Source organism: Montipora foliosa, chromosome 9 (assembly GCF_036669935.1).
Source record: "Montipora foliosa isolate CH-2021 chromosome 9, ASM3666993v2, whole genome shotgun sequence".
In the NCBI taxonomy this organism is placed as follows: domain Eukaryota; kingdom Metazoa; phylum Cnidaria; class Anthozoa; order Scleractinia; family Acroporidae; genus Montipora; species Montipora foliosa.
Window position 1 is genome coordinate 22,980,034 of NC_090877.1, and position 15,111 is coordinate 22,995,144.

Here is a 15,111-nt window from a genome sequence, read left to right on the forward strand (position 1 = left end):
ATTTCTTGGTCTGGATATTCTAAGGAGATCAAAATTAATGTAATGTACTCATTGATTATTTTTGGGTTAGATATTGTAGACTCTAGAGCACCCTTAATGTTTAGATAGAGTTACTTGAAGAATGATGCGAGAATCATAACTAAATAAATTTACTTGTTGCTTCTGTAGACAATGCAATTTATAACCAACGAGTACACTTATAATGAGAAAACCTCCCTCTTTCATGTCAACATCATGATAAAGACAATCAAAAGAAGGAAAATTGGTTCAGGTTACATCAATAGAAAAAGCAAGAATTGTATTAGCTGTTGTTTTCTTCATTTACTTACTCACTCTGATACCCTTCTTTCTAGTTACCCTTCTTTCTAGTCACTATCAGATTATTAAAATGCAAACAAACTAGTATTAGAAATCACAATAAGTCTGCAAATTCAGTGGACAACTGTAAGTGGCATTACATGTTGTCATCAGACATGTGAATCATAAAAGTGAGAAATTCTTACCGTTTTGTTGCTGATCCTCAAAAAGCCCTCTCTGTCCTTCCTCCACACTTCACTGACGAAGTCCACAGCTCTTGACCCATCTTTTCCTTCCAACAATAATAACTTTATTTTACCTCTTGGCCTATTTGCAAGGTTACAGTAATTAAAATGAAATCTTTAATTTGTTACTGAAATACAAAATAACAAGAAATTAAAAGAAAAGGAAATAGCCAGAAGTCTAGACTACCCAAGTAATGTCAATCTAATCGAGTGGGGAGTCCAGTTTGTTTCCCTCTTTTTTTGATTTCATCTAGCTCCTTACGCCCTTCGTCAAAGCTTTCAATTAGCTTTGTTGACTGGTTTTGATTTCTTGTAAAATTTCAGAGCTTGCTTCTGTAGTCTTCTTGAGCGCTTGACTTTACTGTTGGGAGAAAGGTTTTATCCAGGGATAGTGACTGCTAGGCATTTGACGAAGGGCCTTTGTGGCTACATCTACGCTGTTTTTCGCCTTTACCCTCCTTTAACATACCGTGTAACTTTTAAACATGCGTCTCCGTGAGGGACCTGCCGGGTTTGATCGACCGGATGCGATTTTTTGGCGAAAAGGAGGAACGTGCCAAATCTTGCAAGAAACTGCGTGGGTAGTCTTTATTGGGCGCGTCATAACTTTAACCCCTTTAGGGAGATATCCAAATTCCGAAAACTCCACATCTTCCACAATTCCCGAGCACCAAGTCTGGTTGCCACATAGTTCGTTGGCAACTTCCACAAGACCTGAGCGCTCTAGGGTGTCCAACGTCCCAGAATTTAAAGTCATATGCTCGAAGATGGGACGGTCATTTTGAAGAAGAGCTCCCGTAACTGTCATGCAGTTAACTGTCGGCCAACGGTTCACCGACAAGTAACACTGCAGTCTCCACTTTCCATCGACATGGACAATCAAACGAACTGGCTGAAAAGGTTCGGTCGTATGTTCGGCATAAGAATAAATATTTGAAGGGTACAGAACCAATACACGTTCCAGGATAAAGAGAGAGGGGATCTATCTCCCGTACTAGTATTGGTGAATGTTCTTTCGTGAGATTCAGAATCTCACCATAACCTTCAAATCCAGCGAATGAAAGTTCCCTATGCCACTTTCTCATAACATCAATCTTCGTAGCATTCGCTCGCTTTGATCTGTCGAGAAGTTTCGTTCGTAAGAGATCTTTTACACCGCATTTGGCGTTCGCACTGGCGCATTCGCTGCAATCAGTGTTGCTGTTGTCATTCGAGCTAACAGTGTTTTCTTCGCGAACTTGGAAATCCGCTATTTTCAGATTCTTGCAAAGAACCCTCCATCCCGGAAACGTACTCAGGGCTTACTTACTACCGCGATAATTGATAGCAAGGAGAAGGACAAACGGAAGACGCAGTATTGTCGACACATCGAGCAAACTTTTAGCAAACTTTACTAATGACGCTATTACATATATTTCATCACTTTGAGCTCTTTCAAGTTCTCCTGATTAACTCGGCTTAACCCAGTCTCTTTCGATTGTAAAAACTGGCTTGTGGATCGACAAGAAACGGGGAACGAGAGAAGAATCGTGATAATGACACGCTCAACGCCTTTCGTCGCCATTTTATTTTGATTGCTTGTATGCGGATTTGATGATAAAAATTACGGGCAGAAACATACTTATTAAAGACAACGTTTCGGTGTCCTCATGACACCATCATCAGGTCAAATATAATATTTTACAGATAAAAAATGAAAATGAAATGTTCCTTATTCGCGAGCACAAACCGTGTCTGAATATCCAAAGTGACTCGATAAAGGCAAAACTTTTCACCTAGCCTCTAGGGACTTTGAACTTAATCTTGAACATTAATATTCGAGTTATCTGTAAAATATTATATTTGACCTGATGATGGTGTCATGAGGACACCGAAACGTTGTCTTTAGTATGTTTCTGCCCGTAATTTTTATCATCAAATCTATTACATTATCATGTTTGTATGAGGACGTTCCAGAAAACAACTTTCGCGGTAATTTAGCTGAAAGTTGATTCTGAAAATAAAAAGATACGCGCAAAGGTTGACTCAAGGAAACATTGCATATGGAGGCTCCAAATCATAGGCTCCTCATGAGCCCAAAAATCGGCACGAATTTGTGACACTGATGAATAATAAAGCAGCTGCTATTTCCAAAACGATGGAATTAGAGCGGTTTTCAATTGTGTCGAAAGTAATAAGCGAATTGCCTTGGTTTTGCATTTCTTCACTCAGTGATTGGTTCAAAGTTCTCGCGCCATTTTCTCAACCAATCAGAAGTGAAACCAAAACCAATCGTGGCTTGCGCCTGCACACTTTCCCGCGCTTCGTGCCAGCTACATTGCCGGCTACGTGTAATTACTTCGAATTTTGATTGGTTTACTAGATTGTCTACGTCCTTTTTTAGTGGCCAAAGTAATTACTTTGGTTTTGGTTTTACAACACTCGATTGAAGCTCGCTCTATTTCCAAAACGATGGAATTACCTGGTCATAAATAACCTCGGCTAGAAGAGTGAATTTTTAACTTTGCAGAAACAATGGTCAACCTCAAGAGTTGGGCGATTGTGATCTTTGTGTTGAATTCGTACAGTTCTTGTCAAACTTTATAACACTTAAAAGAACAAAAAATCAAACTAACAAAAACAAAAACCGAGTGTCTTGTCGTCATTTTGACACAGATGTATCCTTTGTTGTGCGAGTTGTTAGTAAACACGCAAGGTATTACTTGATCCCGGCAGCCGCTGAATTCGATGTCACTATCGATTTTGCGATTTACTTGTGCAGACAAAGGTAAAAAAGAAACATTGAACCTAGCAAAACTCTCCCAAAATCTTTTTCACTGATGGTAATTTTTTATATTCGCGGTTCAAAATTCATTTCGCAAATCTTGTTGCTGATGGCAAAATATTTTATTGTCGATCGACACTTCCTGAAAACTTCCTTCTGCTCTTCCTAAAAACTGTGTATCAATATTTATTTACTTTTGCATCAATATTTGTTTTGCATAAAGTAGGCCAACAAAATCTGTACCTCGCTTAGTTCGCATTTTTGAGGGTTAAAATAGAATTTTCAGTCCTATGTTTCTGACAGCGAGTCGTATATTTTGTGGCCTCCTATCCAGGTACTAACCACGCCAGACAGGTATTAGCTTCAATGAACTTTTGTCTTAGAAAGCTGTCAGAGGCTCAGAGTACACGCTTAAAGTTGTGGCGAAGAAGAAGTTGTAAGGGAACTTGAAAATGATCAACTTGTCAACCTTGAAACCAATGTTTCTCGATTCCCTTTTATTTTCTTCAATCTTTCTGGGTTTAGTATTTTGCTTGTAACCACGTACATGTCCTCTCAGGGGGCGATTTACCTAAGACATCTACCATGGTACTATAATGATATATGGTACCAAAACAATATCGTCCGCAGCTCAGTTGACAGTTATGGATTAAAGAGCCGTGTTACTGCGCTACCACATATACGCAATGGGTCCCTATTTTGTTTAGGTATATGATTGGGTCTGAAATCATCATGACGAGTGATTTCAAAAAGCACGAGTTTGATTTAAAATCAAATATGATTTCAGGCCAAAATTGCACGACACGAAGTTCAAAAACGTAAAAAATGGAAACTGATTATAAAATAATGGTAAAGGCACAATAGACACAATAATATTACAAGTTAAACAAAAAGGTTAATTAAGTATTTAGAGAAGGCTTTAGTTTTCTAATGAATATAATTTCGGAACCAAACAATCACATTTGCTCTAGTACTTCCCAAGAATTTTAAATTGGCTTGCTTTTAAAAGATTGTTATTTCCTCGAGACACCATGAAATGTTTTCCTATCGACGAATAGACCTCTTTAAAGTTGTGTGCTTAGTTACCCGGCCCTTAAATGAAATTGAGGCTGGTGTCAGTGACCTTGTTACAGACCTCCCTGCTTTTCTTATGTTAATGATGTTGTTGTCATGCTAATTAGTACTGAACAATTTACATAAGAAAAGCAGTGAGGTTTCTATCAAAACAAGGTCAACTCCAGCCTCACTTTCATTCATAGGCCAGGTAACAAGCACACAAATGTAAAATGGACTATTCTTGTGCGCAGGTGGAGGTGTCGAGCTGTGAACACAACATAATCTGCATCGCACAGATCACATGAAAAATAATAGACAGCGCATTGCTGATTAACAACAACTGGCTTGACTTCTCTTGGCTTTAGTTCCTGTTCTAGTTTTGTGCTCGTAAAAGCAGGTTGAATAAAAGCTCTGGACTTATGGCTAAGGACACGTAGTTGCCTCCGAACCGCATTAGCAGCCACCTGATCTTTAAAGGGCAGAATAATTCTAACTTAACTTCACTCACTGGATGTGCCATTACAAAACTGTGAGCCAGAAGGAATAAAATTATTAATTATAGTGAAATTGCCGATTAATTAAGCTCTTAGGATAATCTAATGGAAAAAATATTGGGCGTAATTTTTCACATTATATTCTGCATCGAAAGCTTCTTTTTTAGAGCAAAGAGTATAGGTACGATACAACATTGTTTTCAATTGACTGATTTCAGTTACAACCTTTATCAGTGTGGCTGTTGTAGTGTAAGAGAAGACCAGTGTTTGTTGGTTTGCTATAGACCTTTCAGGTGTTTTGAGTTCAGTTCCATTCTTAGCAATTTCAATTCCGATGAAGGGAATCTTGTTATATTTCGACAGGAAGTTCCATAGTTAACCTTATGCTGGAATGTAGGCCATTCAGAGTAGCAAGAAAAACGGTGGCGGCGTCGGCGCTCGGCATTATGACTAGGGTTTTGCCAACATGTACTCTATACAGACAGGGCATCAAGTCATTATATTAAGATGACACATGAAAACATAAGCCATCAGGGTCCAAGTGATGACCCCATTACCACGCTACACCATCCGTCTGCTCATAAAGTTGGCCATTGAACTGAAAAAGTTGATTAGCTGTGACGATTAATTCCAAGAAATCTTGCAAGCTAACGTTTTTTTGTAAACTGAGACCGTAAGCTCTGTTGAACCAATCACCCGTGAAAGCTTTTTCAATCAGGATCTTAATAATCTCGTCTAAAGGCACATTTGTGACTGAGAGAGAGCTGTAATATTGTGCGAGACCAATCAGAATTGAAATTGCTAAGAATGGAACTGAAACACTGGTCTGCTCGCATTGAAAACAACCATGAATCCTCTTTGTTTACTGAACCTATTTTCTGTCCCCTGTGGCAAAGACTGGGTAGCATAAAACACTAAGATTTTCCAAACATTTAGCCACCTTTTTTACGCATGGTATTTTCAAAAAGCTCAATAAGCCCTCTTTCGTCATAATGGAAACCGCGCACAACCGACCCTCGCAATTTTTTTTTGTCTCAAAAAGTATTATAAGCTAGGGGAAAAGCAACAAAACAATTTAAAGCTAAGAAAATAAGAACTGAGAACTAAAACATTGTATAAAAAGAAAGTATAAAGAAGCGGGTCGCAAAAAAACAACACATAAATCACTTTTCCACATGAATTTGGTCATTTTAACGCTGATTACAATTTTTTGGATGCTAAATAATAATCTGCGTAATTTTATCAGCTCTCTTGAACCCGAATTTGATGGAAAACTGATCAGGCACGAATATTTTCGGATTTTTTCACGTACAGTCACAGGCACCCCAAGCTCAGTGTGAGCAAGGCCAATAGAAATATCAGGATTTGCATGGGAATCCTGATAAAAAGCTTAATTAAGAAGATAATTAGGTATATGAAAAAAATCTCAATTAAAAAGCCTAACCTTATTGCCATTGTGGGTAGCTTCCTTCCTGTGTGGTTATTTTCCAGACCCGACGCGATTTGAGTCCTTTTTTAATTTCTGGGTTGTCAACGTTTATAATAAAATCCTAAGGTCGGAGGCTAAATTCTCAGGAGCCACCAATTTGAGTCAAATATTCCTGGATAAAATGTTCCCACGGTCACAATTCCACATCAGAATCAATGAAGATTGATCTTATTTTTAGTTCTGTTTTTATACGTATTTATACGTATATACCGGTATAACAAAGAGAGATAAAAAATGCCATAAGGAGAGTCTGTAAAAGACTCCCAGACCCCATGTAAAAGCTGACCACCAAATGCATATAATACAATTGACATACTTATTATACAATAATAATAATAATAATAATAATAATAATAATAATAAATAAATAAGTAAATAAAACTAATTCAGTACAGTGAAATCATGATTTACCCATAAGAGATTTTTTCACTTGAAATGAAAAATTTCCAGTACAATATGCAGTACGAATGTCCACAGGCAAAGAATCTACTATTCGATGTAAATAAGAATATTTAAGGGTATATTAGTCCCTGCATATTTTTTCTTTAACATCAGATGATCATAATGTCCAAAAGAATAATAGTCACAATTGGAGTAAAAATCTACAAAATGTGAAACATCAATGTCAACAAGTCCTTTTAGTGCCTTAAAAAAGAAGGTAGCATCAGTTAAAACTCTCCTGTCTTCCAAAGATAATAGAATTAACCTCTCAAGACGAGTTTCATAGCTATCCTTAGCCTTCAGAATAAATTTAGTGGCTCGTCTCACATGAATACGGGGACCATACCACAGAGCAGTATTCAAGGTTAGACCCTCCTTAGAGTCTTCAAATCATTTAGTCCTTTACAGGTTTTTTTAATCAATCCCAGCATCCTATTTGCCTGAAACCGTGCACCGGTGGCTCAGTTGGTTGAGCATCGGGCAGTCATGCGGGAGGTCGTGAGTTCGATTCCGGCCGGACTAAGGGACCGGTCATTATTTATGTAGAGGTGGGGGGAGGGAAAAATATTTTGATAGATGAAATTTTTTGCCAGGCCCTCCCTCCTTAGGTCTAAAAATGGCAAGTAGCCCCCCCTCTTAATTCAACATTTCATTGATGACCCCCCCCCCCCCCCCCCAAATTATTCCACTTAAGATTTTATTTCTGAATTTTTTTCGTATTTGCGTCACACGGATATGACTAGCCAATGCCAAACAATACACATGGCGAATGTCTGGTATGAGCAAAGACGAAGGTACCTTGTAAATCATTGAAATGTCATTGCTTAGCCTATCAGATAGCCTCTTTGCACTGGATGCCCTTCCAGCAATAGGACAAATTATGGACAAGCTTGAAAAGTGGTGGCTAAGTACTGGTTCTATAAAGTAGTGTTTTGTTGCAGTACATGCAGTGTAGGAAAAATATTCCTATCCAGCACTGGAAAAGTTATATATCTTCTAAAGTTGCCACCACAAGATTTGCAATCAAAGTGCCACTTTTAAGATGTTGGACACCAAATATAAATATTTTTTCCAATATATTTTCCAAGGTGCAAAGCAACACATTTTGTGTTATCTTATTCATGTTTTATTACTTCATGGGCTATTGAACCAACAAATATTTTGTTGATTTTGATATTGAATGCAGCCAAAATCAAACACTGAAACAGGCTGATCTGGATTTGTCTTTTATTAAAGTGTGAAATATTAAAGCAATGAAGTTTATGACAATATTCTTCTAAATGGTTTGTCCATCTCCATCACCTAAATCAGGCTTTGAAATTAATTTATTTCGTAAAAGTAATCCCATTTGCAAAAGCATAGACAAGACCCCTTGCAAAACCTAAGAAATGATGACCCCCCCCCCTATTAATTGTTTAAAAGAAAATTAGGCCCCCTCTAGCCAATCTAAAACAGCCTTGACCCCCCCCCCCTTCTTTTTTTCCCTCCCCCCCCCCCTCTACATAAATAATGACCGATCCCCAACACTCAGGGTCTTAAAATAACTGAGGAGAATGTGCTGCCTTTGCAGGCGCGTAAAATCCTATACGCATATACGCACGTGCGTACTTTAATTGACCAGAAAATTTTGAAATTTTAGCAATTGTTTCTATTTTTAACATTTTACTTGTACGCAACCACGATTTCGTGATGAAAGCACCACTTTGTTTAAATTCTAAAAACTAAAACACAAGCTATACCATGCTCTAACTTAGTTTTGCATTGTACTTTTTTTGCACTAACAATGCAAACAAAAAGGCCAGGTTGCAAAGGAGCGACGTTCCAAGAACGTTCGTGACAAAGGAGCGACGTTCCGAGAACGTTCTTGACAATTCCAGTCACGCTAGCACAACCAAAGCAATGTTTTGCTTGCGCAAAGTTTGCTCAAAATAAGGGCAAGACGCTTTGTTCTTTGCTTGCATTCACACAACTATTTCGACAAGAAATAAAGAACGCAGTGTTTTTCGCTCAGTTTACTTAGGTTTCTAGATCATATGTACTTGTGCGTACTTGAAAAAATGACCACGCTACGCGCCTTCTTTCTAATTACATCTGCAAATGGTTAGACTTTGCCACCCCGGCAAGGCTCAGTTTGTTATCAACGGTCGAAGCCGTGACCACTTTGGGGATGAAGCTAGGCAAGATTTCCGCACAGGTCCCTACTGCATCATGCATACGCTCTTATGTTTTAAGAAAACAATAGCGATAACAATAGACTCTCTTTGGGACTGTGGTGCTTTGTTCTTTCTCCTTAGAGGTTTTTTTTTTTTTTTTTAACTGCTCGAACTTCTGACTGAAATACGGAAAATCGAACATTTTCCCCTGCAATTTTGGCACTTTTCCTGCGGTTTTAGCTTTTTTAAAAGATTTTAGAATAAGCGAAAAAGGTGGAGTTTTTCAAGCAATCATTGTAATATAGGGTTAAGATTCTCATACATAACAAACAGACCAAATAAAAGTACTGTTCAGGCGCGTAGCGTCCTATACGCAAATACGCACGTGCGTACTTGAAGTGACCAGAAAATTTTGAAATTTTAAGCAATTGTTTCTATTTTTAATTTTTACTTGTACGCAACCAAGATTTTCTTGCGGAAACACCACTTTGATTAAATTCTAAAAACTAAAACAAAAGCTATACCATGTTCTTACCTAGTTTTGCATTGTATTTTTTTTTTCACACTAAGCAATGCAATGTTGTTTGGTCAGCGTGCAACAAAAAGGCGAAGTTGCAAAGGAGCGACGTTCCAAGAACGTTCTTGACAAAGGAGCGACGTTCTGAGAACGTTGTTGACAATTCCAGTCAAGCTAGCACAACCAAAACAATGTTTTGTTTGCGCCAAGGTTGCTCAAAATAAGGGCAAGACGCTTTGTTCTTTGCTTGTATTCACACAACTATTTCGAACAAGAAATAAAGAACGAAGTATTTTTCGCTTAGTTTACTTAGGTTTCTAGATCATATGTACTTGTGCGTACTTGAAAAAATGACCAAAAATTTAATGGCTACCTTCTTTTTTTTTTTCGTGAAGTTTCTTCCTTTCTCGGTTTGCGAATTCGCCGAAACAATAGTGCTGCAATGTGTATGTTCTCTTCCTTTCCTGTATAAGGCATTGCCATTTCAGGATCACGAATGGTGCATTTCGTGGGCTTTTGCGTTTTATCTCTCTTTGTCGCAGATCGGCGCAATACGTCTTGCTCGCAAGACTGCTATTGTGTCGATGGTGGGTTGAGATGAAAGTTCAATCTTTGTCCATTGATTCTGATGTGGAATTGTGACCGTGGGAACATTTTATCCAGGAATATTTGACTCGAATTGGTGGCACTCGTAGAATTTATTTACAAACAACATAATTTGTTTATGAACATTTTTGCTTTGTAGCCCTAAATAAGGTAAAACTAAAAAAATTTTCTTCTTGGGAACTGTGATGGTTCAGTGGGGTCAATGATTTGTCTTGTTGCATTTGCAAGACATCGTTCATGTTATTATAATTAACAACACCTCTGGGGTAACCCTAATGTGACAGGAAACAACGAAACACGAGCTGTGAACGAGTCCCATTTAGTGTAAAGACCAACGAAAGTTTTCTTTCGATCTTTCGATAAATTGATGTCGAAAAAGTATGATTATGACGTTTGATAAGTACATCAAGAACTAAATTTGATGTTTACATGGCAGCTTTTGAAATAATGTAGAAATTGAAGAGCATTGTTTTTACTGTCGAACAGAGTGAAAGTATCATCAACATATCGAAACCAAATAGAAGGACGACCGGTGTAATTAAGAACCCACTCCTCTTCGAAATGGCACATAAAGGTATTGGCTAAATATCTTTTAGCTGTTTGTGTGCTATTTTTGATATTCTTATTCCGCATTAGGGTCAATTGAACGAGCCCTAAATGTTGGGATGGTTTAGCCGACATTTTGCTATAATCCACTTAATGATCTCCTTCGTTTCTCAGTGTGACTACGGTGCTAATTACGTAGACAGGCGACTGAAGGACCTTTATTATATAAACACCAATGAAATAACAAATGAGCTTTCGCGCGAAAACATGATATCTTCACATGTTATCTTCACTCGTGAAAAGATCATTGTTTCTATGGTTACATATAAAAATCGTGCCTTTCGATGCCTTTCGTAAATGATTTAGTATTTCATTGGTGTTTATATAATAAAAAGAATATTACATGGCCACTTGGAAATACGAAATTTCTCTTGTCGTGTTGAAAAATATTTCACTCATTTCGTCGCGGCCGTGTAATATCCTCTATTTTACAACTCACACGCTTCTCACATGCAACCTGGGGAACGCCACTTTCCTGACTTGCTTAGTCGGTCCATTTCGATTACACAATTGGTTAAGGAAATTCCATGTGTAGTGTAAAACTGCTGCTTTAGTCTGGCATTATTTCTTAATCCTTTTTGCCAGTATCTCGTCCAAATAGTTACTTGTGTTTCAACAAGTGCTTTTTTTCGTGAACACGCCCTTTTCCGTAGATCACATCATGTGAAAATCACTGATCCCAAGTTTGCGTGTTTTCAGCCGATGTTTTGCGAATCGGAGCTGTCACGTCATTAAATTGGAGACACGCGTTGAAATCGGTGTTCCTAGGAAATTCTACCCAAAGTTTTACAATATTGAACAGATAATTATGTCACGATTTTACTGATACAGTTCAAGAATAACAAGCTTTGGATTTCTATCTATGGAATGAGCCAACCATATCACAAAGTTAACCGCCATCAGGGCTACGGATGGTTGTTTGTAACAAAGTTTATTTATTCATTTATACCACACATGAAAAAGGAGAAAAGAACAAAAAGTCAATACAACTTATGTAGGGTATAAGGCCACCTAGAAAATAACTAAGAAAGCCAATCTAGCTAGGAGGCAACAGCTTTCTCGTTTTTGCTTGTGATTCTTGCGCCTAATAAAAGACTAAAGAAATATCGAAAAACTACTGGCCAAAATAATATCCACTTCTTTCATGTCGCCTCCCCTGATTTAACTTTAATTTTGATGGGAAATTTGGAAAATTTTTGGAAGTTAAGGTTTTTTCGAGGTTCGTCAAGTGCGGGCACGTCACTTGAAGTGAGGAACAACTCAAAGTACCACTGAATCAAGCAAGCCAGCCCTGACATGTGCGACCCGCAACCGTGATGGCTTCTCGGTGTATGTCTGTGTGAGTGTGTGTGTAGCACGTGATTCTGGCATTAAAATATTTGTCACGTCTTTAGCGTCAACTGGCAATTTTCCTTTTCTTTTCTTTTTTTCAAACTGTCATTACGAAGATCCGCAACTTCTTTTCGATATCGGAGATGTATAATCTTTTAACTGATAATTCAATAGATGGAAAATACTCCCAGTTTCAAGTCACTGCAATTGGTGCACCAGATAGCCGCTCACTCCCGCCCTCACTCACATGCTTCGAACACTCCCACGTGATATTTATTTGGTTCTGGCACGAAAGTCAGTGCTGTATTTCACTTTGTTGTACTAAGCCCATTTCCAGTTCTCGTTTAAAAGAACGCGAAGAGCATCAAGCAGTTTTTACCCAAAATGAAATTCCTGGAAAATTGTTCTCAATTTGCTGTACCTTTTGTTTTTATCTGGTTATTGTTTCCTGGATTGTCTTATACCTCCAAAGCCCTGACGCTCTCGCAGCAAACAGAAGACGGCGATACTGGAGTTGAAGCTGCCAGTCGAACCAGAAGAATAGCGGAAACTCCTACGAACGAAAACAATTCGAATCCGACTTCGATGGGCAAACTACGTTTGCCATGTTCCAAGCCATCCATGGACGATTTTCCAGGTGATTTTATGAGTCAGGAAATGCGAGTACACGGTGGGGCTATCGTACACTTGTTTCTCGTGATATATATTTTCATTGGTTTAACCATCCTGTGCGAACACTACTTCGTTCCATCTGTGGAGAAGATGGGCCGCAAATTACACTTAAACCGTGATGTCTGTGGAGCAACATTGATGGCCATGGCAACCTCTGGCTCCGAACTGTGCACATCTATCATCGGCGTTTTCATTACAAAGAGCGACATTGGATTAGCAACTATGGCAGGAAGTATGGCCTTTGATTCGCTTTTTATCGTGGCAATCTGTGGTCTGTTCGCCAGCTCCACGCTTCGTCTATCACGATGGCCTCTCGTGCGTGACAACTTAGGTAACCTAGTAAGTGTCACGGCATTGACTGTGGTCACGTACGACAGAAAAGTTTATTGGTACGAAGCTGCAGGGTTGTTGTCATTATACTTTCTCTATTGCGTTGTCATGTACTATAATAATAGCCTCGAGAGAATATTTAAGGGAATTGAATCACGCACGAAAAGAATCGTTGACGTAGAAACAGAACTTACTGAAAGTGAAAAGAAGAAACTTATCCCAACAGACGACAGCGGTGATGAAGACACCATGCGAGGCAGTGCTGTTCACGAAATTCAAGTCATTCACTCAAATAACGATCTTCCAGACTCAGTTCTTTATAATGTAATATCTTCGATTCAGTGGGTGATTATGTTACCATTCACATGCTTGTATTCCGTGACCATTCCTGACTGTCGAAACTACAGGTGGGAAAATTGGTTCTTGCTCACTTTCCTTGTCTCTTTGGTTTGGATGTTATTACTTTGCTATCTATTAGTTTGGATGGTTGCAATCATTGGCTTTACCCTTGGTATTCCAGATGCTGTCATGGGATTAACTTTCATGGCAGCAGGAACCAGTGTGCCTGATGCTTTATCCAGCTTGATTGTTACCCGGCAAGGGGAGGGTGACATGGCTGTTTCCCATGCAAATGGAAGCAACATGTTTAATGTTTTATTTTGCCTTGGGTTTCCCTGGCTTCTCCAAACAACAGTGGTTGATGTGGGAGGCCAAATCACTGTTATGAGTGAAGGAATGATGTTTACCACTCTTTGTCTTTATGCAGCTGTGGTCCTCCCTTTTGTAATTATAATGTTCAACAAATGGTACTTGAACAAGCGCCTTGGAATTGCATTCATAATACTGTACCTTTTGTTTACGGCTATTTTTGTCCTTTTTGGGATAAACATGTTTGGTCAATTTGCCTTAAGGATGTGTTCCTCGTAACTTATTTCAAATATTGATGGTTGCATGTGACGTCACGTCAGCGATGTTGGATGGCAAGAGCAAGAACCTGTCTCTCTGCTGGGAACTAAATTTTATTATTATGCAAATCTGTGAAAAGAAGTTAATAATTGTACTGCATTGCCATCCAACATGGCTGCTGTGTCACGTTGCTACAAACCAAGAATTGTTGGTTTTCATAGGTTGCAATAGCGGCCATGTTGTTGACCCTAACTAATCCTCTGGCAAGAACAATGAGTTGACAACCATAAATTAACTACCATAAGGAAGATTTAGGAGCTGACCAAGGGTGAATGCCGCAAACATCAATTTCAATTTACCTTTATGAGCTCATTTTGAGAAAACCCATTTGTCTTTCACTTCCCAGGAAGGCAGAGCCAAAACTTCTCATCCTCGGTGAAAAACAGGGCTGCTTATTACAAGAATGAAAACCAAGTATAATTGAAAACATGGTTAATTAATGTAGTGTTTGGCATCCATTACTCTACATCAAATACTCTAAAGTGATCTTCTCTTGAGGGCACTGTTGATATGGAAGAGCACAAACTTTCAACCAACAAACCTCTTGACTAAACTTCAAATGAAAAAATCAAGGGATCATTGAAGTAGCCAAGATTCAAAATCCTACCCATGCCCAGTTAATTTTGAAAATTATCAGTAACACACACATCTTTGTAAAATAAGACTCAATATCTTCCTGGTGTTAAAGGCTCCTATTGATTGTGGAAAAAAATTGGGAATTATAACATATTCTTTTTGCTTAATAACATAATAATGTAGAATATAAGAAGTCATAAATATTAGAGCAAATGGGAATGTATGGGAATTTACTGTGATGAGTAGAAGGTGAGCCCTACACTACACAGATCTGCTGAACTTTTGAAATGATATGATGATGATGAGGATATGACGTGTGTATGTAGACGTGCATGTGTCATCTCTGAATCCTGCTTGCCAACCTTTCTTTCTATCAGTCTTTAACCTTGTAATTTACATGTCTGACATTCACACCTACAGATGGAGCAAGCAACTCAAAAACCAAACAACAGAAAGATTAGAGACAAAATTAGTGAGAAATACAAAGGAAAAGCCTTTGCCTGCAGGATTGATTCAGATGAAACATCACGTTTTTTGTTTTGTTTTTTTGTTTTTTGTTTTTTTTGA

The 15,111-nt window shown here is 38.4% G+C and overlaps 1 protein-coding gene across 1 annotated transcript in view; it reads left to right on the forward strand.

Annotated features, from left to right (window-relative positions):
- Positions 1-11,501: 11,501 nt before the first annotated feature.
- Positions 11,502-15,111, forward strand: part of LOC137969593 (sodium/potassium/calcium exchanger 3-like) — a 3,798-nt gene continuing 188 nt past the window's right edge. The window contains exons 1-2 of the mRNA XM_068815902.1: positions 11,502-13,409; positions 14,315-15,111. The exon at positions 14,315-15,111 is cut by the window's right edge and continues 188 nt beyond it. Coding sequence (XP_068672003.1) covers positions 12,385-13,409; positions 14,315-14,375 — 1,086 coding nt within the window. The 5' untranslated portion in view covers positions 11,502-12,384 and the 3' untranslated portion in view covers positions 14,376-15,111. The remainder of the gene's footprint in view (positions 13,410-14,314) is intronic.